Source organism: Neolamprologus brichardi, chromosome 19 (assembly GCF_056152115.1).
Source record: "Neolamprologus brichardi isolate AB-2024 chromosome 19, ASM5615211v1, whole genome shotgun sequence".
Taxonomy (NCBI): domain Eukaryota; kingdom Metazoa; phylum Chordata; class Actinopteri; order Cichliformes; family Cichlidae; genus Neolamprologus; species Neolamprologus brichardi.
The window spans coordinates 4092573-4119945 of record NC_142122.1 but is presented as its reverse complement, the minus strand read 5'-3'; the positions used below and the strand labels follow the sequence as shown (position 1 = coordinate 4119945).

General features: G+C 38.9%; 1 protein-coding gene across 1 annotated transcript in view; it reads left to right on the top strand.

Moving 5' to 3' along the window:
• Positions 1 to 27373, top strand: part of sntg2 (syntrophin, gamma 2) — a 110777-nt gene that overhangs the window by 58243 nt on the left and 25161 nt on the right. The window contains exons 9-14 of the mRNA XM_087832908.1: positions 3425 to 3549; positions 13819 to 13948; positions 15663 to 15701; positions 16819 to 16935; positions 24987 to 25058; positions 25337 to 25543. Of these exons, the coding sequence (XP_087689034.1) occupies positions 3425 to 3549; positions 13819 to 13948; positions 15663 to 15701; positions 16819 to 16935; positions 24987 to 25058; positions 25337 to 25543 (690 nt within the window). The remainder of the gene's footprint in view (positions 1 to 3424; positions 3550 to 13818; positions 13949 to 15662; positions 15702 to 16818; positions 16936 to 24986; positions 25059 to 25336; positions 25544 to 27373) is intronic.

Here is a 27373-nt window from a genome sequence, read left to right as displayed (position 1 = left end):
AGAATAAATGATAAATGTTGGTGCAGCAGATCAGTCAGAAGCTCCATTAGAACTTGAAATTATGAAACAATTTGAGGCATTTTAATTATGTTACAGTCTGGTGTTTTTGGCTGCAAAAGCACAATTCTTACTTGGATACCAATAGTAATGGATAGACCAAAATTAAAAACAGTTGGAAACATTTGTTTCAGCAATTTTGTCATAAGCGTTTGCACAAGATTAATATTCCTAAATTGTTACAAAATCTAGACTATACTTCAGACAACCCCAGAGGAACTGTTGAAACTGCACTGATCAGTATAGCCAATGAGTTCTTCAATGATCTAACGTCACACTGCACTGTGAATGGTGACATTGTTACCAAAAATTGAGACAAAGAACACAAAGAATTGTGTACGTTAATACTGATGTACCACAGGGATCTCTACTTGAACCACTTTTGTTCTGGGAAATGCAGATCTCCATGCCAACAGCACACAAACAGTCTTCTCTTCTGGTCCTCCTGACTCCTCCCATCTTATTGGAGAGTTGCTTGTCAGAATTTCGGCACTAAGTTTGTAACACCGCCCGCATTTAAAAATAAAGATCATATGTTTTATTTGACGTAGTCACTATATATCCAATTCAGACAATGGTTCTATATTCATGACAGGAATTGGTGTTCAGTTGCTAGATTCCTTACAAGCTTTTGTATGGACGAACTCCCACAAACATTGTTAGTTTCTTCCTCCAGTTAAGGGTTGTTTGGCTTTTTCATCTGTATTGATTTTTAACTGTTAATGGGAAATAAATTTTCTTAAAACTCCCCAGGCTTTATTAAGATTTTCAAATATGAAAGTTGGTGATCTTAAATTGCCGCTAAGTATAAATGTGCGTGCCCTGTGTTAGGCCTGTGACAGACTGGCCTAGGGTGTGGGTCTAGGGTGTACCCTGCCACTCGGCTATACTTAATACATCGACTTGATATCAGCCTCTTGGCTGGGATAGGCTCCAGCCGTTCTGAGAGAAAATGCCGAAAATGATGGGCAAGACCGCTTCAAGCTGAAAGGACATCACTTGTTACAACGCGGGTATGCAGAAGAGCTTCTCTAAAGGACCAGAACCTTTAACCCTGAAGCTCGTGGGCTACAGAAGATAACACCAGGCGCCACTGCTGTTAGCTAAGAACAAGAAACGGAGCCTAAAATCCACATAGACTCGACATAATTCAACAGCAGACTGGAAAAATGTCGTTTGGTCTGATGAGCCTTGATTTCTGTTACAAAATACAGATGGTGGGGTCAGAATTTTGAGTAAACTATATACGCATGGATACATCCTGGCTTTTGTCATATAGAAAACTTAAGCACAAATATTTTGAGTACACATTTCATGCTCGTTCCTCTACTGAACAGACTCTAATACAGAGCGAGCTGCACTGACCATTATGGTAATGCTGAATTGCTCTGGAGTCCATTATAAAGTAATTTGAAGACTCGCTTAATGCCACGTTAAATGCCACCATCAACACGTATCCATAACACACATTTCCATTTCATATTAACACATTGTATTATTGTCATACACCAGGCATTTTTTTAAACAGCAATTTTAGTTTTATTTGCCTAATTTTGCCTATAAATATCTAAATGCACTTCTGTATTTGCCAGAGGCTTGTATCCAGCACTCACCACTTATTAAAAAAAAAATCCATTAAAGAGAGCTGAGAGAGACACTGTCAACATGACTGAAACCTATCAATTTAAATGGCAAGTGTATTTCCCCTGAAATTACCCCCTAACACCTCAACATTTTTATAAGAACTAATTTCATTCTGTCATTAATCAATGTCAACAGGACATTTTTCTTTGATATGTGACCATTTTCTACAGATCCACTTGTCTTTTTGAGTACGTGTGAGTGAGGTGATGTTTTTCTAACTTCTCTCTCTTGCAAACGATGCTGCACATTTCCATTAACACAGCTCTAATCAGAATTTATCTGGGCACACTGGGAAGACTAACCGTTTCCCAGGTGACTGCTAATAAGATGATAATAGAAACATACTTAATCTACTCCAGCTCCTTTTTAGACACCAAAGACTGGCTGTTACCTGATTTATCTAAACGTTGTCTGTAGCCTGATTGGTAGAGTGTGTGTTTGCTCTGTTTGCTCTGTTCCTAATTGAAACGAAGCTTTAACTCTTCAGATTTTATACCTGGTTTGTTTAGTTTTATCAGACTGTGCCATGTTCCTTTGTTGTCTGGAGTCATGCTCTGCTGCAGATCAATACAACCGGACAAAGATTCTTTTCAAGGAACAGTTTTTGGTTTAGTTACAAACCATTTTTTAAAACCCAACTACAAGGCACTCTTTGTTAGTTTCCTGTAACGTTGTGGTCTCTCTCAATCAACGTCTGAGTGCACAAAGTTTGTTGCTTTCCTTGTAACTGAAGAGAAAGTTTTTTTTAACTTGTCATTTCCTCTCCAGGCACCGAAGAGACCAAACATGAGTATTTATACTCTCACCTGTGTGGCCTGTTAGAAAGTCCAGAATCCAGTCAGCAAGAACTTAACCAAGACTGATTACATCATGTGGTTTAATCGTGCTAAATGCCAAAGAACATTTGATAAAGAAGAGTTTGGCATGACACCCCGCTCCGTCCAAGTGTTTAAGCAGCAGGTTTAAAATAGTTTGCTGTCTTCCACTTATCTGTTGGCCTATACAAACACTGTGGAGGCTCCGGTTCTCTTTAAATTGATGCTAACACCTGCTTAGTGTTGCACAAAATCATTGACCACAAACATAATTGCTCTACTCATAACAAAACAATTTAAAAGTGAATATTTTGAAATAAATTAAAGGTTTTTCTAACTGATTTATTCAGTTTCAAAACTGAAGGGAAGGATTTATGATGCGTGGTTTCATTACAGAAGTCAGAGTGCAATATTTACTCCATTAGCAAAATATGGACATTTTTAGGTTCTGCTGAGTGATTTTTTAGTTTCAGTACAGTTATTCTAAACTTACTCACTTTGCATGTAGTTTACATGTAGAGTCAATACACAGGTTATTGATTATTTTCATCATGTTAACTGCAGCAGGAGGTGATTTCCCTGATTACAGAGGAAATTTCTGTTAATATCTGGGGCACCAGATATACTTGCATCACTTACATTGAATAATTGGGTTTGATTTGGAAAGAAAAAAAATACAAGTAGCAACAGTTTAAGAAAACAGCTGGAGTCTATAACTTCAGTATATCGAAGTTCAGACATGCTTGGCGTAAGCAGAGAGTGAGAACTTCAGACAAAAATAGTTGATTAGCCCTGGTTGAGGGAATTCTTTTGCATGTAAATGGTGCTTGTGTATCATCCATCAGTAATCAAAAGAATTTGGTCAACAGAAGCAGAAAGCTCACGCATCGTTCATGTATTCCACGCAGGCTCCATCACCCCCTTCGCCCTCAGCTAATGAACCAAAGTATGAGAAGCGCTGGCTGGATGCAGTCTCCCTGCCCTTGTTGATGGCCAGAGTCTCCAGATACAAAGCTGGCAAAGATAAATTAAGGTAAGGGTAATCCAGCATGATATAATTCACCTCCAAGGCGCACAGTTCACTGAGCGCAGTTGTTGGCTTAGCAAGCACTTTTCATTTAAGCGGGACGATGTTAATGCCAATATCTATGCACAGGCATAAACGGCTTAAAAGGTCACCGCAGCTACGAGGCTGTGGCTCAGAAGGCGCGACTGAGAGAACACTGGTCGAACTTGTAAATGCTTTTGATTATTATACCCGTCCTTTTTTTGTATTGATTTTCTTGTGCAATGTAATTTCACAACGGGTTTTTTTCCACAGGCTTTTTCAATCAGGCTTTTCAGTCATTTCGAAACTGTAGTACAAAATAAACCTACGAGGCCTGTTGTTTGATATTGTTTCACATTTGACAGTTATAACCTATAGATCCCAAATGGCAGGCTTGTATAAACTGCTGAAATGCATTGATTTTTTGCCCTTTGTGTAGCAACCATTTCTTTCAGTTCTCTTTGTGTTTCTGTGTTTTCTGTCATTTGAAGCACTGATTTATTTGAGTTTCTGTTTTTGGAGCCATCTCCTCTCATATATGTAGAATATTTCTGCACTGGGGGAGAATTATTATTAGCATCTTCACAGTAATTAGGTCATTTCAGGTATCTACCATAAATCTATTGTTAATATGAGAGACTTTTTTGGTTGTGTCCCCTATTTGTGTAAAGTGATATGTGCAATTTGCATTTTCTGCTGCTCATCGCAGTCCCAGTCACGGGGACAGCAATCTAAGCAGAGATGCCAAACCTCCACCTCTCCAAGCCAACCTACTCCACCTATTCTTGTGGGACGCCGAGATATTATTATGCCATCCGAGTGACACAATCTCTGCGGTGTGTCCTGTGTCCGCCCCGGGGCCTCCCCTCAGCAGGACATGTCTGAAGCACCTTACATAGAGGCATCCGGAAAGCATTCTGGTCAGATGCCCGAACCATCTTAACTGGATCCTTTCAGCATGCAGAAGTATCCCCTCGTCTGAGCCCCTCCTCTGGCATAGAGCTCAACACTCTGTGTCTAAAGAAAAGCCCAGACAGTCTTCGGACCAAGATCCTTTTTTCCTCCGCTTGTATCCATGATATCATTTTTTTCGGTCACTACCCACAGCGTGTGGCTGTAGATGATGGCACATGGATGCACCGGTAAATCAACAGCTTTCGTTTAATGCCGAATTCTCTTCTCAACATTCAGGCCGGTACAACATCTGCATCGCTGCACCAATCCATCTGTCAGTCTCCCCCTCCCTCAGTCCCTCACTCATGAACAAGATACTTGAACTCGTCCACTTGGGGCAGAAACTTGGTCCCAGCCCAGGATGCCTTTACCACCTTTTACTGCCTGAAAATCATGACCATAGATTTGGAGGTGCTAATTTGCATTTCACTCAAATGCAAACCTCCACATTGCAAACTGGAGGTCATCATCCATGTAAGGTAATTAACGAGCTTTAGCCACAGCAGAGTCTGGATATTTGCATGCATCATATGCAGATATCCATATTATTTGTAGCCTGTATGCTACAAATAATTTGAAACTGCGCATAAAAAAAAATCTTTTTCAAATCAATATAGCATCTATATCAATTTATCAAGCAATATATCAATTAGTATATTAGTGTAACATAGTGTCAAATCACAAATAAAATATTCACAGCCCTTTTTTGTGTTAGGTAAAAACAGCAGATTCTATAAGCTTGAACAAGACATAGTTGTTTATTTAAAGAATAAAATAACTGTCTGTTAAAGTGATTATTAGAGATATTGATAAGAAATGAGCTGCTGCAGAAAATGCAGATACAAACTGGTACCACGAGTTTCGGTGCTTGAGCTTGTGCTCTAAACAACTATTAGTTACATTTTTCATAAACAGGAAGCTTAATAAAACTTCTAATTTCTTCCATTTAAATGGCTTTTCTTTCAAATTGGAAATTATTTACCTTAGTCCATTTTCCTTATCACTTCCTCCACTTGTGCTGAGCACTAGTCCCCACAGGGTGTGTCAAACTGCAGAATTCAGAAATTGCAGGTACTTAACGATAAGTAAATGATGGGACTCTGCTCTGCTCAGTTAATTAAAAATGTTTATTAAACTTGTTTATTGGACTCCGCATTGGTTATTATGTCGTTTCAAGCCGTAGGCAGCAGCGAGTGATAAGAAAATTGTATAAAAGTGCTACACTGTGGTTTTTCCCTCCCTCGTGTTCTCCCGTGTTACAGGAAGTGGTCAGCACATAGTTTAACAAAACTTCAGCTGGGCTGATTCTCACATAATTTAAGAAGAAGAAAAAATCCTGGACTGGAAAACAAAAGCACGCTAAAGTAGTAACGGAAGCACTCGAAATGGACAACCGTATATTGAAAAGTAGCACACACAGTTGGAAAGCTGGAATTAAGTGTTTAAATTTTCCTAAATTACTTATTGAACATTGATCTAAATAGTCTCTAATGTCCTGTCAAGTTACTAATTCAGTGGTTTCAACAGATGAACTCAAGGTCGTCTCCATTAGCACCAAAAAGGTTCATATTTAAATGTGTAAACCTTATTTTATTACAGAAGTGAAATAATTTAGATGACTAACTACTGTGAGTCTAAACTGCAGTTCATAATTAGTTCTAACCATATAAGACTTCATCCATGACCTATGTAGTAACGCTTATCTAATCGATCCTTTTATATTGTAAGCTAGTGTGAAGCTCTAGAAAAGGTGCCGCTCCTCCTCGTGTTAGAGCCACACCAGCTATCATGCCGAGTACCCACAAACCTGTGGGGGCATTGTTAGGATCGGGAGTTGCTGCTGTTGGTCAAGTCAGAGTTCAGCAACACTAAAAAAAATTAGGTCACCTGACTCCTGACTGAAGATCAGCAGTTTTTTGCTTGCTGATGGCATAGATTCATGGCAGATTTCATCATCAGGCTCCAACTGTGACATTCAGGGAGGACAAGTTGTTTTGTTTTTTTACACACGCCCACCACAGTCCAAACTGTAACCTCAGTGGCAATCTTTAGGATGTGCTGCTGAAGACTTTACTCAGTGGTTCAACTCTCCAATCATTATCAATACTTAAAAACTACTCGGCAAAAGAAAAATGCAACAAACTCAAACTGAAATAAATCTGACATTGGAGAGGCGAGTCAAGGAGGCCATTTATGTAAAAAGGAGCAGCCTCTCTAAGAGTACATCTTTCAGTGCAGTGATTGCAGCCATTTCCCAATTGTCTGTACTCATGGACATTGATTAATGGTCACGGCAGTTTGCATATCAACAACGATGAAAGTGATCTCAATGCTCATTGTTATGCAGCGGCGCTGCTTTGGATTGTTATGCATGTGTATTGTTTATAAGGCTGGGGAAACCTGCAGTCAGCTGAGACTGTATAAGTCACTTAGATGAGTGAGGAAATGTTTCCCCCCACTGAAAACGCTGCATCCAGATGAGCAGAATCGACTTTCTGGGATTGCATAAGCTTATTATAAACAATGCTACGGTGAATGCTCGCCTTTATCAAAGCTAAAGGCGGTCCACCAAAGTAGTCTTGAGTATGACTTTTTTTTTTTTTTGGCCGGGCACTGTATATTGAGATCAATGCATTACAGTATTAAAGGAGACAGATGTTTAAAAAAATCAATTCATCCATCTGCGCTGGTGGGAAGTCTCTGGGCTCCCTGTGAATGACCAAGCTCTTTTTCCTAAGGTGAGTTTAAACACTCCAGAGAAAGTTCATTTGTGGTATACACCAGAAATGGAGAATTATTTTGTCAAAGACATAACAAATATTATAATGAATTAATTTAAAGGAATGAGGACGCTTTCATATTTACACTGTAAATGTTGAATCTAAGATTTGGCGAATCAGTTTGATGCTGTGGCTTCAAAGTCTGTAAAAAATCTTAAGGATGAAAGAAAATTTGACATTTCAGAGTAAAAAATATTTTTGTAACTCTAAGATATCCTTATTAAATATATTCTTTATTGAAGTATCGCTTGATCAGTCCAAAGTACAGAATCTGCGGCACAGTTGGCAGCAGGAGGCGATGCGTCTGGAGTTGCCCTTTACTCCTAAATTTCATATTTGGATGAAGCAACAGTCCTGCAATACTAAATCTGTCAAATGCTCAGTCCAATCAGCAGTCCAATGATTGGTAAGTAGGACCAAAGAAATGTTTTGAGAAGATGTGGAGCTTGGTCACATTGAATGTAATAACCTGATGCTGAATCTGAAATACCAGAGTCCAGTCAATAGGGAACCCTGCAGGCAGTGAGCAGGTCAATATCAGAGTTTACACTGAAAAAATGTGGGTCTGTTAGAAAGCACAAATATAGATCGGATCAGTGTGGACGCGAGGGCCACAGCCATGCTTATAATATCCACCTCACTTATTCATTTACGCACATTTACAACGATAAACATGCATATTGCCGTTTTTTATGTTAATCATTTGTTCCTCTCAGTAATTATCATGGCCATGGAATAAAACACATTCAACAGCAGAGAGCTGACGGGGGTTTGATTTGAGTTAGTTTAGCTTTGTGCTTAGTTGCGTTTGCATTTTGTTTACACTGTTTGTTTTATTGGGGTTAGTATGCGAGGTCTCTCAGGTCATTTTGACCGGATAGTTTGTGCCTCGTTGCCAAACTCCAGTCGATGATAAATAATAAAAGACTGATCACCAGTCTGGATCATACGGAGCCCCGCAGGGGACATGGGAGAGAAAAAAATTAAGACGGACTTTTGCGAGATCTCGCAAAACAAACTCGGGATCTCGCAAAAGTTTTAGCCGCATTCTTCCCGTTAGCTCGAAGCTAACGGGAGGTCGAGACCTACTACAGCCGGGAGGAACACCGCTTTCCCGGCACATCGTGCCTCGACCTCCCGGTCGGCTTCGAGCCAGCGTCCGAAGAATGCGGCTAAAATGTTCCCGAGTTAGTTTTGCGAGATCTCGCAAAAGTCCGTCTTAATTTTTTTTTTCTCCCATGTCCCCTGCGGGGCTCCGTAGGATCAGGATGTTAAAGTCAGCCAGTTCTCACTGGCCAGGTGACCCATTATATAATTTTTTTAATGGTTACTTATTGTTTTTATTCCATCTAAGAGAACAGTACCATCAGCTACGGATTGACTATTAAACATTCCTCGTATTCTTATATTAAACGTTAACTGGCCAGGCTGCTATTGTGGCCGTCTTCATTCAGCTGACAGATGCACACAGGATTAACACTTGCATATGAAAATGCACTGATAGGTCATTCATGTCTTTGAATCAAAAATCTGATTCAAGGTGAATTTCTAACTTGGCAAGTCGCTCTGATAACCAGTTTTTGAGTTTTACTGACGTCAGAAATCAGAATAAACTTTGCCCAAAAGAAAACTGTCAAACATCAGTAAAAACCTTTGAATGAGACTAAGAATGCTTTGTTCAGATCTCGGCTCTCTGAGCCTTCTACCGCTCATAAATGTATTTTTTTTTATTTAGATGTACAAGTTTCATTGTGCAGAATGAAGTGCAGGTCATCCAAACAAGGTTGGTCTGTGCTTAACTAAAAGTTGTGTAACTACGAGCATAATGTGTTGGAGCCAGTCATTGCTCAAAGAACATCTTGTAACCAACAGCTACAGTACGCTGTGTACAGAGAGAGGTGTTCTCCACTTGCTAACATGAGTTCTTGCCGAAGAGCAAGACTTCCAATCACAAAGCAGCTCTGTCCATTCGGTTTTTCTATTTGTTTTGGGGGTTTTTGTTAGGCTGGTTTTTTTTTTTTTGGTAGGTGTATGAGGAGTCAATAAAAACTGCGAAAAAGCTGCCAAATTCACCACAGTGAAGCGTGGTAATCACTGCTGTAAGCGAGAGAAATGTCAGGTGTCCAAGCCTGAAAAGAACAAATATCCAAATCCCCAAATTAAAAGCTGAATTAATTATCAGGAAATTAACATTTGATTAAATGAATAATAAGATGCAGCACTCATTTTTCAGTTTGGCTCACACAGACCTGGATGGGGATAGCATATTTAATATTATCCTTATTATATTTTTACTTAGTTACAAGCATATATCCTGTAATGTAAGAGTAGGTCCTGAGATGATTTCTGTAAAGCTTTTCTAATATCTCATTCCCACTTGGAGCATGAGGATTTTCCATTAGTGTTGATGGAAAGGTGTTGAGTCATGGTCTCATTTAAAGTTGATGTGGACTCTGCGCACTGCGGTGTATTTGTATCTGAAAGTTTAAACAATGCTCTAGTGATCCTTGTTAGTACATGCTGTATGCTTCCAGTTGGTATGCCAGATACTTTTTCCAAGGTTTTACTCTCAAATGCTAAATTTAATTCTACTCTTAACAAAATGTTTTAAAACAAAACTAAAAGCAAAGAAGAAGAGCAGGCCTTGTTTCTTTCTTTTTGCAAACATTTTTTCAGTAATACCGAGGTGTCAGAGATGTCCTCATCGAGACGCAATGGCGTATTAGCTTCCAGCTTCCTGGTGTTGTGCAGCAGACAACCATAAGAACAGCCCGAGCTTGTGCAAACAGTGCACTCATGGGTGCTGGTGCTCACTGCTACTTGCTAATCAATGCAGAAACAGGCAATCGTGTGTCTGTACGGGGAAAGCAAGACCTCATGGTGGAGGCGCAACTGCTCACGGTTTGTCATAAAATTTTTTGGCTAAGCTTCTTCTTTGTAGTTTCCAAAGGGGAATGAAAGGTCACTCAGGTGAACTGAAGCTTAATGATCATTTCTGTGAGAGGGATTTCCAGCAACCACGCTGGGACGGCGTCTTTTTGCACATTGGAAATAAAAGATATCACTACTGGACACAAAATATCTCCAAGGTTCAGACGTTCATAATAAAAAGGATGCACAAGACCACCGTGTTACCCATGCAACACTGTAATGCATGCACCTGACACTGAGTACATAACCTTGTCTTTAACATATTGCAAAGCTACTATTAAACAAATGGATGGGCTCCAGTTGTTCAGTGAAAGTAAATCCAGCAGAAAAAACATGCACCAAGTTAAAGTTTTCATATATTTTCAGTCCAAAGAGATGAATGTGTTCCCAGCATACTTTCAACTTATATGCTCACCGTTTTGTGCAATTTACACTTTTAATATAGGGGCACACCAGCGAAAAGTAAGGCTACTTTTAATTAGATAAAATTGCCATGGATTTCATGCCTGCACGCTACTACCAAGATGATGACTATGTAGCTAAATGACCACTAAACATATTGACTGGTAAGTTGTGGGAATTAAACTGGGACAGAAATGGGGGTGTAATTTCGTGAAAATCACAACTTTAATTAAAGGAATATTATATTGCACTTTAATGATTCAAGCTGGGTGTTTGATCAGTGTCATGGATTCAAAGTTGCACTCACATCTATGCATTTCTTGGTAAGAAATCAAAAGCAAACAAGTTTCTCTCATTCATTATGCCGAGAATGAAATGCCCCAAAGCCTGCTCATTTCCCTGCTTCACTAATCAGTAGCCATGGCACATTTCCCCTCTCTCTGCCACTTGTACTATATTGAAACTAATGGCTTGATTCCCCCTAAAAACAGTTTCTTCCTGTATATTCTTCGTGTTATCTTGCGTGTTGACTGGGTGATATGTCCATGCTCTGTCTCAGTGGATTTATTACTGCCTAGTCAGCAGGCAAGACACAATAATTTGTGCCGCTGGGAATGGCGCAGATGTATGAAAAAAAACGCACTCTCCCTAGATCCCATCTCTCAGCAAGGATTTTTTTGTTCTGCTCAGTGAAGGTGGAAGGGCTTTAGCAGCTCCTCCTGACAGCGCCGTTCTCCCTACATTGAGCCGCCAGCTGTCCGTTCCTTTGATTAAGCTCTGCATTTTCAACTCCTCATTCACTGCCCTTTCTCTCTCGTATCTGCCCTTGTGCTGCATGGCCTCTAAAGTTTTACGTCATTTGAAAGAGATCTAATTGATATACCGTTTTATTTATTTATTTTTAAGGTGAGCTCATCAGCAGCTCATTTATCCATGCAGTACTCACTGAAATGCAACTAGATGCATTTGGCAATGGTTGCTCGAAAAACAAAGACTTTCTGAATATCCATTAGTGATGCTTCACAGTTGCACAAACCACAACACAAGGCAAATTTGGGTCAGGCACTGGGACAGAAAGAATTTGCACCCTTGTTAAATCAAAAAAACGACATTCCAGTCCAGCTAAAATCACCCCTGGAGAGTCACTGGGTCAGTACACAGGCAGCGGAACATAAGATTTTAACAAGCCTGTTGCGGATACAGTATAACAGTCATGCTCAGAGGATTTGTTAGGAATGCTGACTTTGTATAATCTAACCTCGAGTAGCTGCTCTGTCTGTGCGCGAGGATGGAGTGTTTGGTTTAGGAGCTGTCTAAGAAGATTTCCCTCTTCACACTGTGCGTTGGAAGCCTTTTATTGTTTCTGTGTTTATCAGCCTTCATCTCACGTACCTTAACAGCATCATCCTGCTGCTGCTCAACACTTCTCAAAAATTCATTTTTTATCCCTTCTTTCTAATGTTGTAGATTCTCCACTGCAGTGCCTAAAATTGCTTAACCATCTCATATAACCGTTTTTCCTTGGCAACCATCTCCGAAGCTAAAAGTATCGGCATCGTGCGAATGCACTGAAATTAAGTGTCAAAGCTTTGCATTCTGCTGATGAGCGCGATTCCCCTCAGATGATCTCATCAGAACCCCATCGACAGAGAAACTTAATTGTATTTGTAAAAGAATGGCCTTGACTGCAAACCACTCCAAAGTAACACAAGAGGTTTTAAATACAGGCCTAAATAAAGGAAAGGAAATGAAGGGACACGTGAAGCAAATTTTTACTGTTAATATTCTCACTTTACTCTGTAAAGGGTTTGTGATTGGTGGCTTTCTCAACCTTAACTGCAGTATGTTATATTTTCACATCTATTAGCTGCTTGGCGGGCATGCCGGGTGCTCTCTTCATCCTCTGGAGCAGCGGTCCCCAACCCCCGGGCTGCGAGAGTTGAGGCTCAGGTGTGAAATGTATAGTTTTCAGGGTTTTTATCGGTTTTCAGCGTTATTTTGTTATCGTTTTTATCGTTAACTCGGTTTTCCTGGGTCTTTTCACGTGTGTTATGAATAAATTTTCTTTTTTTCGGTACCGGTACTAGTTTTATTTTGTTGTATTTATCCGCCACACCTTAAAGGCCGGTCCGTGAAAATATTATCGGGCATAAACCGGTCCGTGGCGCAAAAAAGGTTGGAGACCGCTGCTCTGGAGTATATTTGGGTTGGGTAGCTGGTAATGATCCTGTATCTGTCCAGTAGACCAATTTCACAGCAGTCATTTTGACAGAAAATCGTAGGAAAACATAAAGCACATGTTAGTAATGACATTAGTGAAGGTTGTGCCCTATTTGAACCTGAGCCGTAATAATAATAATTATTATTAGTGTCAACACTCTTATCTCATTAGGGCTGCTGTAAATAAAGCACGTAAATATGAATCTACAGCTAGCTTGACTGATTTGGCAGAAGCAATGGGAAAATGGCACAAAGTTGCCGCTCCTAGCTAAGAAAGAGCTGGGAACAAAATTTCGAACAAAATGAGGAAAAAAGTGTTTAACAGTGAGAACGGGTGATGGTCCTGGTGTTTGAATTTCACATCTGGACAGAGCCAGATTGGTACTTTGTGCCCATCTCCAGAAGGTTGTTTGTCCTCTCCCATATGGAAAAGAAATAGTAAAAACTTATATGACTTATCTCATGAAAGTGGCCACTTTCTCATTACTTTCATATATTTTTTTAGTAAGTGTCCAAAACATACAAGTTTCATTATATAATTTTTCAAAGGATCTTATATCTGTTTTTACTCTTGTATGCTTTTCATACAAGTTTCACACAAGACAGATACAAACTTTATAAGATTTATATGTATCTTTTCCATATGGGCTGGGCAGCTCTTAGCGGACCTCTCACCGTTTCATATTGTAGCAGCTAGTAGCAGTTTCTTTAAACATGTCCATAAAAAGGATAGCTGCTGCTTGCGTCACTCATTGGTTTTGAAGCTTTAACCTGAACATTACAGTCATCAACATTTTATTAAAGTTGGGCGTTTTTACATAGGAGCCATCAGATGATAACAATGCTCTACTGCATGTAAAAATGCATCTATTAAGGCTTACAGACTATAAATTCACAGTTTGACGACTCAAGCTTCACTTGTCCAGTATCAGCATTGATCCTCTCGTCTCTGTCTTTGCTCTACCAGGTTCAACTGTTTTGAAGTTTTTGCCTTGGATGGAGCCAGCACCAATATTCTTCAATTTTGCACTGCAGCAGAAAGCACAGACTGGCTCCAAGCAATATCCACAAATATCAATGACTTGACGCAGGAGAATGTGAGTCCATTTCTAAACATTAGAGGCTTGGTTGGATCTTCCTCTGAGTGTGTACTAAAAATGAAGGTGAAAAGAGTGATTCGAATGCTCTCGTGTTTCCATCAAGTTTAAAATGAATGATTTACACGTGCACATTAATAGTTTCACAACGGGAAGAAGGAAGGAATCACAAAACTTGACAAAATTCAGGTTGGGAATTATTTTCCACTTTTGATCTGCTCAGTAATAAAAGAATCCTTGAAACTGTTTTGCCCACAGTTGTTCCCCCCATCACACATTAACGTGGTTTTAATAGACCCTCCCTGACAAGCACTCATTGACTCACAGTGGCACCTCTCCCCCTCTACTGACAAAAAAAAAGATGCTCTTCGATACCTAATTAATGACTGCTAAGTAGTCATTCGGCGCGTGCTCTGCTCGCTCTCATTTCCTCCTATTTCACTTTGATTATCACGCTGATGATGCGAATAGTTTTTGGTGAGGATGAAGACGTACTGTAAGCCCGTGCTCATCGATGGCACAGCTGCCTTTTTTAAAAAGTGTGATTAATTCATGCCTGCATTCACCTAATTACGGACGTGCAGCGTGATTGCTAAATGGCCAATCAGGATGTAATTGTGTTGCCACCTTGGGAGAGAGCGGAACTTTTGTTTTAATGACCTACAACCTTTAAATAGACTCTTTAACACTCTTGGGGTCCGTCGCAGGTTTTGTCGCAGACATGGTGGAAGACTATATGATGCTCTTTGATGTTCTTTTAGAGGAAATAGAGAAAAAAAGATAAATTTTTGGGCAGCAGCTTGCTGGTATCTAATAATATGAAGATTTCAGGTGACGGTGAACTTTTCGAATGTAGCTCAGGTGGAACAAGCCCCATGCTGATTGTGATATGCTGACACACCAGGTGTGCTTTCAGTGTGAAAATGCTTTGCTCTGGTTTGCAGCATTTTTCCTGCTGAGTGATAACCTCTGTGGCACATTTGGAAAATGCTTCTCTTTTTCTGGACCTATATTTTCTCAAGGTGGTCTTTAATTGACATGCACTGTCATCCAATGACTTTAAAATGGGTCTGCTATTTTGTGGATTGGTGGGGAGCCAACATGTCACTCCCGAGGCGTTTTTTCATTTTCCTTTATTTCACCTATTTTCATTTTTTGTCTCTATGAATTTATTAGATTCATTTGCAGGAAAGCATGTTTCCCAGGCAGTGCTGCTAACTTTAGATGTTTTTATTACCTCATTAATACGTTATAATACATTTATATTTGCTACTTAATTTATTTTTGTTTGTTTTTTGCTTTCTTAAGCAGTTTGTGTGGTGTGGTGGTGTTCACTGCCCGGCTAGAGAAGGCTACTGCCTTCATGTAGTTCCATGGGGCTACATGGACTTTAACAGTGTTTACAATGGCCGTATGTGTCACAATAGCATTTATATTAAAAGACTAAATGAGTCACTTAACCTGTGGTTTTAATAAACAAGCTGATTTGTTTATTTATAATAAGTTCTGTAGCATTTAAGTGGTTAGACCTTAGCTTCTCTTGACACCCAGAATGTAAATAGACATGTAAAAACTGGTTAGTTTGTAAAAATGCACAAAAGATTTGAAACTCTTTGATTCACAGCTATTAAGGGTTCAGAATGTCTTTATGTAATCTGAAATGTAAATATGTTTTCTAACTGTATATCTGTTTAATTTCTGTTTCCTTTAATAGATAAAGATCATCAACAAGTACTGCTCTTCAGATGATCAAGTATGTCACTATTTGCCTAACTTGACACAAAAACACATCATTTTTGTATCTTTTTGAGAACAGGTGCTTAATTGCCAGAAGACCAACAGGCCAATTAAATTTCTTCTGACAGCACAGCTTCAGACCACGAAAGAGGCGAAAATCAAACTGAAAATGCCGTCCAACTGCTCGGACGACACTCTGTCAATGCGTATCCCTGCTCTGTGAGCAGAAACCTGACATGTGTGAAACAGCCTGTTGAAGTTAGCTCAAATATTTTCCTCTGACCATATTCTGGGTGTGAATTTCTATTTTAGTCTCTAAAGCAGAGGTCTCGACTGCAGACTGCAATGTTTTAGAAACGGCACTTCTAGCCGTTACATTCATCTCACTTAACACTCGTCCAAAGCTCCTTTTGACCTGCCATAACAGCGTTTCTAGTTATTGTCGTGGCCTTTTTTGTTTTCATTGTTGTCAAGTTTTCAATTTAGTTACTACTGGTGAGCACATTCCTAGGAGTATACCAATGTATTCCATGTTGGCAGTAACTTTATACACATGTCTATTTAAGTTTTTTGTGAGAAATGTTATAAATGTGTATAAAATGACATCGTCTGCATACGACTGCAGCTCTGTGCAAAATCATCGGGGCAATATGAAAACTCAATTCAATTTGTCAGGGGAAAAAAAAAAAAAAAGTAGAACTTGCTCACATCAAAACTTTACTGCAGGATTCTTTAGATAGAACGTATTGCCAGCAAACACTCAAGGCCCGAACTTAAAAATCAGTGGACGTTGTTAACCACAGGATACGGGAGTGCAGCTGATAAGCAGTGCTTGGGATTTTCTCTGCTTTCCTCTGCTTAGATGAAAACAGGGCAACTTCCGAGTCAATCTGGAGTAGATAAAGGGAAATTGTTGCAGTGCAGCTGAGACTGCAGAACTGTATTGAAAAGTATCGTTTTAAATGGATGCTTTCTGAGTCCCCCCCCCCATTCACTTTGTCAGTGCACTGTAGACCATTCTTTTCCATTTTCTTAGTAAGAACATATTTTTCACTGTGTGTGTCTTTTTGTGTATTATCCATTTATTTATTCCAAATCAAATAATGAAAATGTATCCTTCTGAATTTCTGCAGATTGTTCACATGGGCTGGGCGTGCGAATGCCCCGAGGGTAGCGCTCCTGGTCGATCTTCAACATTTAAGTTCCTGGCACTGCGAGGACCATATTTTTATATCTTCAAAAGTCCGCCGGTAATTTGTTTTTTCAATTTTCCTATTCAATATGGAGAGGAAATTGGTACATTTCTGTGGTGGGTCAGAAACCTGACTAGAGTTGGGCAGGTTTATAAATCATTTCTTCTAAAGTGAATCATAAACAAAGTGAATTTCTACAGCTGGCTTTTAGAAAGGAGGGGTTGTGGTATGGTGCATATGTTTGCTGTGGTACTGGATACATGTAATTAGCAAAGGCAACAAAATTTCCAGATAAAAAATAAGAACTCTCGGTCCTGCCTGTTTGTGTGGAAGTTTTGAAACATAAGAAAACAATTTGCCCTAATTTTGTGTTTAATATTGTTGTGAGACCTCTGTGTCATCGTGTAATGTTGATACTTACAGAATGCTTTTCTACAATAAATATGTAATATCAGAATAACAGAAATGACAGTTGGCCATTATATTGTTTAAAGTGCAATTCCTCTAGTAGTTTATATCGGAGGTACAGAATGGAGCATGCGGCCTTTTATTCTGGACACTAAAGTGTCTTTTTTCCTCCTTATATAATTTAGAAAGTGTTTCTGGTTAATCACAGTTATTCAGTGGCTTTTACTCCCGAGGTAGTGTGTGCACATTAATGGTGATTTAGGTTTTCTTGGCCTTCCTGCTGGACTGTGCCTTTGTTACCCTTTACACAACTGTACACAGGAGAAGCTAATGTTCTCTTTGATGGTTCGTTAGTGTAGCAAACTTTGGTGTGCATGTATTTACTCTGTTTAAACTCAGATTGTCAGAGACTTTCGATCTCTTCTTAGCTGCAGTTTGAGAACAGAATCCAGGCATTTCCTGACCATTTTATGAGGATGCACGAAATAATAATAATGACTATTGACGACAGTGGCTGTAGGTGAACGAATACAGTGCAGCATTTCTTCTTAAATATTTTCATTTCAAATTGCTCATTATTTTGAAAGAGAAAATACTGTAAGAGGGTGAAAACATTTTGTAAAAAGCTTGTTTTAAGTCAGAAAGAAAATTCTCTTGCTTGAACAAGTTGCAGCAAATTAAAGTTTTTCCAGGCTCTAAGTGTGCCAGGCAGGCACCTGTAAGTGCAAACGTCCCGAAAGGAACTCCAGATATTGCAAGCTTTAGGTCTGCTCACATCTACTTATTACAAATACTGGATAACATTTCAAACCCAGCAGACCAAAATATTATGAAGGCTCTTACAAAAGGGTGACCCCCATCACCAAGATCTGCAAAAGCAGATCTCGTATCTAATCCTGTGAAGCCATCTTACATTTCCGGAGAAAACAGCATGCGTGTTACCCAAAAGTGCAAAAAAACCCATCTCATGCATGTTGAGTGCTGCTCTTTTATGCTTGGTGAGGACCATTCCACATGTAAAATGCATTGGTGAGTGAGAAAACAGTTATAATAAGAGCAGATGGAATTGAGCAGCTTCAAGCTGAATAGCAAAGCAAATATAGAAAAATAATTATATTCAAGAGCAGATAAAACTGTAGATTCCTCAAAGATCTTACATCTCGTAAAAAAAAAAAGTGTGTTCTCAAAATCCAGTTTTAGACTGTTTTTCCTTGGTGGGTGTTCCACATTAATATTTAAAAATGATTATAGCATTCAGCTGCGCTCCTAATAATATATATTAACAGTTTAAATGTTACAGTCATGAAGAAATTTGGATATGAATAGTGGGCTGAAGATTCTCTGGTGACTTTATTAATAGAATGCACCAGGTTTTATTTTAGTTTAGAGCAAACATTTTAATTAGAGATGTGTGAAATGTAGATTTGCAAAGAAGATATTAAGGAAAGAGGCAGTCGCATATAAAAGTAGCGCCATCTGTGTTAACTTTAGTTTTTGGTGCCAGAGATACATTTTATGGTGAATAAAAAAGGTCCAAGACTGGATCCCTGCTGAACACCTGTGCAAACTACAAGGACATCTGGGCTGAAGTCTTTGGACACAGAATACAAATTAAACATGGCCTGTTAATCTGCACTGACTGAGCAAAGCTTTTCTAGTAGAGGGTCATAATACTGAATTAAATGCTTTTGGGAAATCCACAGAATAAAACAAAGAACCTTTAATATGGTTAGGAGTCTTTATATTCGCTTACCTACTGCAACCGAGTATAAGAAGAGCAGTTAGCCCAGCACAGAGGCAAAACAGGGTCCAGTTTAAACTGACAACTTTACGACATATCTTATATCCGCTTATCAATCCAAAAAAAAAAAAAAAAAAAAAAAAAAAAAAAAAAAAAAAAAAAGAAGAAGAAGAAAACATTAGAACATATAGAAATGACCTTGTAGTACCATATCACCCTATTAGAGCACTTCGCTCTCACACTGCAGGCCTACTTGTTGTTCCTAGAGTATTTAAAAGTAGAATGGGAGGCAGAGCCTTCAGTTTTCAGGCCCCTCTTCTGTGGAACCAGCTTCCAGTTTGGATTCAGGAGACAGACACTATCTCTACTTTTAAGATTAGGCTTCAAACTTTCCTTTTTGCTAAAGCATATAGTTAGGGCTGGACCAGGTGACCCTGAATCCTCCCTTAGTTATGCTGCAATAGACGTAGGCTGCCGGGGGATTCCCATGATGCATTGAGTTTTTCCTTTCCAGTCACCTTTCTCACTCACTATGTGTTAATAGACTTCTCTGCATTGTTAAAAGGGAGTTTTTCCTTCCCACTTTCGCCAAAGTGCTTGCTCATAGGGGGTCAGATGATTGTTGGGTTTTCTCTGTATCTATAAAGCGCCTTGAGGCAACTTTTGTTGTGATTTGGCGCTATATAAATAAAATTGAATTGAATTAAAGATTTTATGGTTTTAAAATCTCTTTGAATAAAATTAAATGATAATTGAAAGAATGGAAATCAGATTTAGCTTTTCTAATAAGTACAAAAAGACAGTTTTTTCTTAGTAGCTGAAACTTTGCAGATAGAAGATTGTTAGATATTCAAAATCAGTCTGTTCTGCAATGAGAGCATTGTGGAGGAGAACCAAGGATTATACACAGATATATTCTGAAATTTTTAAGGCAGCATGATTAAGTACATATTAAAATTTGTGACGTGATTAAAAGGTAGGTCATGATTGGATTTTCAATTTAATTGAGGTCAGAGTGCTGCTGTTCCTTAAAAATAAATCTTTTCATTAAGATATTTAAAATTCAGTTTATTTATAAAATGTAGAAGGTTGTTAATCTGAAGGTCAAACATTTTTCTGTCACATGTAGTTGGGCACTCGTAGCTGATGTATCCAGAAAAGAATTGCACTAGTGGGTTCATTTAAGTGGGTTATTTGTTCAAATATGATCTGTCATGGTTGATCTCAAAGGAATGCATTTATTTGGACATGTAAGGCTACAAATCAATTATTATATAATAACCTCTTGTAAGGTTGTTGTAATGTAGCAGAACGTTTAGAGAGCAAATCTAAATTCAAGTCACACTCAATAACTTCCTCAGAACTAACATGTAATGGCAATACTTCGGCAGTCTCTGACAGAGCTGAACTGCTTGCAGCAGGAAGATGATGAACTCCAGTAACAGTAAAATGTGCACTACCTCCAGGGGAGTCAATAACAATATATTCAGCAGTCTGGTTGCGAAGCAACATTAACAAGGCGAGTCTCTGAGTAGAGCCTTTGACACAGTCATACTGCACCTTGTTGTTTTCCTGTCAATGCCAAAGACATGTAGTAATCCAAATTTATGTCCACATGATTGACCTGGTTAGGCAAGTTTCAGTAATGACAAAAATTCACTTATGTCAACAAAATCCAATTTTTAGATTTGTAAGGGGCTTCTAATGTTTAGCTGTACTATAGCTCACTGAACTCTTGTACTGAGATGTCATTTCAGTGGAGATATGTTCTCTCTCTCGGGAGGCTGTGTATTGATCATTGAAAGATTATTTAATTTAACTATAGATAAGGTGGGTCAGAAGCTAGAGCGGGTCAGGGTGGATGAGGATTCCTCCATTCTGCATGTCAAAGTATCCTTGAGCAAGGTCCTGGATCAGAGTCGTGACTGGGTGAATGAGGCTTGTAGTAAAAAGTACTGTTAAACTAGGAAAAGTGCTAAACAAGTACCACTCCACTGATCTGGATTAATAACTCTCTAATAGCATTTCACTTCTGTAATTCTGCAGGAACACTCATATCAGTTGCCTTTCTTCTGATATGCAGCCTTCTTCAGTGGCCAGCTGTGTGGACAGTATGAGTCCTGCTAGCTTCCTTTTTTCCCCCTTTTCCTGCCAACTGGTACTCAGCTGTATGAGACACTTTTCATATTTACAGCTAAACAACAAGTAGGTCTGAGAGACATTACCTGAGCATGAGATGAGAAGCTTCTTCCTCCCGTACGCTGAAGACATGCATGTAAGATTATTTGGTGACTCTAAACTGGCTACATATGTGAGGTTGATGGAGTGAAATGTATAGAATAAAAGTGCTATATGAATGTATGCTTAAAGTTCTCTGAGGGGTCAGTAAGATGACAAAAGCGTTGTATATATGTGGATATTATAGCACAGCAGCCAGTATTGCTGCCTCTCTGTACTCATTAGCACACTGACAGCATTTCCATGTACTGAATATCTTAAAGAGCTCTGCTAACCTTGCCCTTGCTACTTGACATCCCACCGTCCATTTGCATATGTGCAGGAAATTAAGCATTTCATCATGTATGCAGATGCTTTCTGCAACTCACGTAGGCACACTGATGCATTCCTTTTGACTTCCATCCTCGAGTCTCCAGACTGGCTCTGTTTCTGTGTCAGTTTACACGGCTGTCTGAACAGTGCATTTTTACAATTCCCTCTGCACACTGATGCGTTGTGTTAAGATTAGTGATGGTCACCCCAGCTGTATGTGGAAATGGCAGGAACAAGAGCCTGGCCTTGTTTAAACTACACTTGCTGATACCATCAAAAAGGCCTTTTGTTGCAACCTGTGCATCATTGTGCTCGAGGCATCACTACAGGAAAAAGAATCATAACCATCAGAGATTCTTAGTAACACTGGGTGAGAGGCCTCTGGTCTGGTATACTCAACCACATACATAAGCCACAACATTAAAACTTAATCTGGCACAACCCCCCCATTCCCAAGAAAACAGATTTAACCTGGTAGGGCATGGACAAAGGACCTATGGGGGTGTTCTGTGAAGTTCTAGGTTATTGGTTTGTGGGTTCTGCAGCTGGGTCGTACTCTTAGCGTGGGGGATTTTGCTTGGTCTTTAGAAAATTTGATGTCCATTAAATGGCAGAACCTAAAGTTTACCAGGAGAAGGTTATAATGTAATGAGATCATTAGCATTATTAACTTCACCTGTCAGTGCTGATAATATTTTGCCTAGTATAATTTTTAAACTGTTCTTTAAAGTGCTGCAGGAAAGTCTTTTACAAAGAGTATGCCAGAGGCTAAAAAAAATTGTGACACAGAAATGGTGTTTTTGAAGGTGAGCTTAGGAAGAAAAAACCCAAAACCTTTTTGTAGCTTTTCGTAGTTTTTAAATAAAGAGAAAAAGCTACAGGCTGGGAGCAGATGAGAACTGCAGTACACTACACACAACGCAGATCAGTTACAAAAATGAAACGTTTGTTTTTGGTTAAGATAAAGGCCAGTCATAGGACCAACAAATCATGTTTACAGGATGAGAGCAAAAGAAGTGAGCAGCTGTACTTTTAATGAACAACATTAATGTTATTGTGAAGTCACTGAAGTTATGGTTCCTTGAGCTAAAGACATTATGCAGCTGGTGGGTTGTGAAATGCCAGACGTGTCCTCTAGCTTGTGTTGAAAAATGGTAGCAGCCAATATCCCTGAGGCCGAGAGGCCTTGAATATTCAGCAGTATGTTTTTATTAGTATCAATTATCATGTGTCAAAAAGAAGTCAACAGTAACAGCTCAGCACAGTAAGAGAAAATTTACTTTAGTACTTTAACAATGTTAGCTGTTGGAAACCAAAAAAAGGCCTTATTTTTATTATTTTAAATCCAAAATTTTCCACATACGAGATAAAACATGGCCGAATGAATATACCCAAACTAACAGTGTGTGATTTTGCACCATGACTGTCATTTCACCACCACGTCCATGACATGACACCTGGCGCGAACATTCAGTCTTTAGGGATGTTTACGGCTGTCGCTACGTGTTATTCAGTCATTTAGATTTTTCATGCAAAGCTGATTTTGTATGGGATGTTTTGTTGTTTTGTTATTTATAGGACCAGTACAACCCAACCTATCGTAAAGAAGACAAAGAGGCACTAGACATTGTTCATTGTGATTAAATAAGTGGAAATATACTGAGGAACGATTTTAGAACTAATTTTGTTTACCTGGGACATAATGGATCTTTCTTTGATCTTATTAGATGCCATCACACTGGAAAATTATTTTAAATACCTAAACAAAATCAATCAACAAATTAAGGATTTTCTTTATGCACAAGCAAACTGAATGTTGCAGAAGATACAGCAGACATTTTTATGAATTCAGTAGTTTAGTTTATTAAGACCCCCGTTAGCTCCTGCAATAGCAGTACCTACTCTTCCTGGGGTGTGACAAATGTACTACATTAAAGGAAAAAAAAAAGGCTCAAAAACAAGAGAACAACACAATTAAAACCAATAGCTCCACATTAAACATCTGTAGGATTCACAATAGCTCACTTTTGCTTTTTAAATGATCAACTCTGACCAACATGCTCATCACACAAGATGTCCAAAACCTAACAAGAAATAACCAATTCTACTGACTATTCCCGTGTAATTATATATATATATATATAGTCTCAATTTTTTTGCAAAAAGTTGTGTTAATTCCTAAGATCAAGAATAGTCCTCAAACTAGTCATTTGAGGATGACTATTCTATCCAGTCTGTACATTGGAGTCAGACGTATAAATATGTTTAAAATCTAAATGATAAAAGCTCCTTCTAGGATCATGCTGATTGTTTGTTGTTGTGAAACTAAACCAAACCAAACTAAACAAGCAGCTAAACATAAGTTACAGAAGATTATTTACTCAACTGTACAGTAACTCCTAACATAACTCCTGCAAGTATGTCTCTGATTTCTAGGAGTTGGTCAGTTAGCTTGATGCTAACACTGAATGAAAGTACAAATCTAAGACTAGTCATGAAATTTAATTAATAATGTTAAATATTAAATCATCATGATTAAGGTACCTTTATCTGAGATCTTTTCTCTTTTTTGTTTATTATAGATCGGCGGACTAAATTTTGGAGAACTTTTTTTTTTTTCTTTTTTTTTTTTTTTTTTAAAAACAGCAATACTTTGAAATTGTATTTCAACAAAAATGCTTACTTCAGGTATTTCTAATGCTAATGTTGAAATAGCATAAAGAAAAAAAAGATGGATTTTTGCTTACCAAAGAGGATTACAAACATCAACTACACTACAGATATTTAATATTATTAGCATACGTGTAACCTTTTCAGATAACTGATCATCAGGCTTATAGTAGTGTCCACTTTGCAAAAAAAAATCAAAAATCAAATGACCTTTATGATTAAAGTCATAAACACTTTGTGTGCATAACATCGTATCTCAGTTTAAGCACACCCTAAATAAAGCTCCTAGCCTTGCGTTGGACATGCAGTTAGCCTGTATGTCTACTAAATTCAGCCGTCACTTTCATTTTTAATTTTTCTTTCTGCGGCCATTAAAAATATTCTCAGTTGGATTTTTTACAAATCCCAATTTAAATCTGAGGAATTATTTAAAGTTGTTATTTGTGAAACAAAACCTGGAAGTCCTAGTTTTTAAAGGCTTTATTTTGCTGTAGTCTTTGGAATCAACGTGTTACTTTCATGATGCAAATGTTCTCCCCGTGCCGAGTGCAGCAGGATCAATCCAGTTTGCTGCCTGACACTGGCAGTCATCCAGGGCTTCACAGAGAGCAACAAAGTGACCTGCCTAACTTTCATTTGCATTTATTATGTGGATGAGGAAGTGCTGCTAACAAGTGCAAAAAAGCTTGTTTGTATACGCTTCCTCTTCATCTCATCCTCCTTGATGTTTATTTCTCAGATCAGTGCTGCTGACTGGGGACAAGCTGAAACAACATATAACCTCTATGAGGTTCTTTTCAAGGTTCACAAGGTAAGTTATGAGAAGGATGCTGTGATGTGCATCAGGGCTGTTCAAATTTTGATCACCTCTGTTTGCTCTCTCTAGAGATGTCGGTTTTCCTCTTTGAGCATGTAGTATAGTGATTCAGGGAGCTGTCTAACCAAGGCATGTACACAGAGAAGGTTCCTCTGTTTAATCTGCGAATATAGAGAAATACTAGTGATTCCTTCTACTTACATCAGCTGTAGAAAGTGAAATAACAGCGTACCTTTACCCCAGTATGTAGTAATTACAAGTTTGCATTACAGCTGTGGATGGCAGAGGACTGCTGGCTCCAGGCAAGGCTCTACTTGGGACTGGAGCATTCTCCTGAGCAGGACACGGAGTCTCTGTGCTTCAGTATTCTGGTCGGCCACGGCCAGAGCCACACCTTCAGGGTAGAGCTGGCCACTGACCTGGCTATCTGGGAGAAGTCCTTCCAAAGGGCTGTCTTCTTGGAAGTGCAGCGAATACAAGTGAGTACTTTCATATAAAATGATCTCAGACCCTTTTTGTTTGAATATTAGTTTGAATGGAGTGCCTCTAAATTAAAGCACCTTTTTCTCAACTCAAAGGAGGAACGTGAAGTATTGAATGCTTGTTGAGCATAACTCTGTGTTTTCGTTGGGCTTTAGAGCCAGAAGGAAGATAAATAGCATCAATAATCTTGTATGATGACTAAAATGTACTCTTCCAAATACAAACATGACAGTCTGAAAATGGAGCTTTATAATCCTTTAATTCCAGTATTATTGCATAGGAACATTACAGCACAATTGCATTTGTGTGTAATATTCCTGTACAATCGTGCACTGGTCCATTTAATTAACAGAACAGCACAAAAATGTTAACATAAAATTTGAAAGCTATTTAAATCCTTCTGTAACACCTATATGATATTGCTATGGTTGTTGTCATTGCACCTTTTGTTTTGAGGAAGTGACTTGCATTCATCATTTACCTCCTGTATTTATTAAAACTGGGTGTATTATATTTGATACATGAGTTTTTGAACACCTCTTAAAGAAGAAGAAAAACCTGTGTTGATTGGTTAGATGGAGACAATGAGCTGGAAAGGATGTGCAGCAGGTTAGGATGATTAAAAACAGAGATAGAAATGGATTGAGTTAAGTTAGTGGAGTGCAGAGAATTAATAAGGTGGAAGCGAGGGTAGCTGTGTAAAGGAATAAAGCCGTGTTTATCCAGGTGGCATACCTGGATAAACACGACAAACTCGAGTGTTTAACACAATGTTGGAGATTGAGAAGCTGCCAGAAGAGTAGAAGAATGAGTCCAATTTTCAAGAACAGGGTCGATGTGCAGAGCTGTGGTAACTAGAAAGAGATGAAGCTGATTAGCCATGACGAGTTGTTGAAGCTTGGTTAAGTGACACACGGTGACATGCGTTAGGGCTTCATGCTGAGAATGAACACTACAGCTGTGATGTTTGCTTGATGTTTGATGATGGAGAAGAATAGAGACGATCAGACAGAGTTGCACCGTGCCTTTGTAGATCCAGAGAAAAGCTCTCTGAACCCCTTTTTGTTTGCAGTGGTGATGGACAGGTTAACAGATGAGACGAGACAGCGGTCTCTGTGGACTTTTACAGATGACACTCATGAAATCTGTAGTGAGAGTAGGAATAGAATACATGTGTGTGAATGAGAGGAAGGCAGGTGGGAAGGTGAACATGCAAAGTTGGATGAATTTAAATACCTGTACTCAACCAGCCAAAGCTATAGACAGTGCACAGGAGAGGTCAAGAAGAGAGTGCAGGCTGGGTGGAGCAGTTGGAGACAAGTCTCTGGGATGATTTGTGACAGAAGCCTAGCAGCGAGTCTAACAGGTCTCTAACAGGAGGCCGAGTTGAAGATGTTAGGATTTTCATTGGATGTGACCAGAATGGACTGGATTAGAAATGAGTACATCAGAGGGACAGGTCAGACTGAGCAGTTTAGAGGCTGAGATGGTTTGGACATATGCAGAGGAGGGATATACTGGACAAAGGATGCCAAAGATGGACCTGCCAGGTACACCACAGAAGATTCATGGCTGTAATGAAGGAGGACACGGTAGAGGGTTGGTGTGACACAGGAGGGATAGGGGTGAGATGGATCCACTGTGGCAACCTCTAAAGGGAGCAGCCAGGAGAGGACATTTGGAAGACGTCTAAATCAGTAAAACAATCTATACTTTTCTGTGATATAAAAATCTAACACATTTTCATCCCCACTTGTGAATTACAGGCAATAACAGGCGTGTCTTTTTCTTTTGACCAAGGAAACTTTGTTAATTCCAGTTTTATT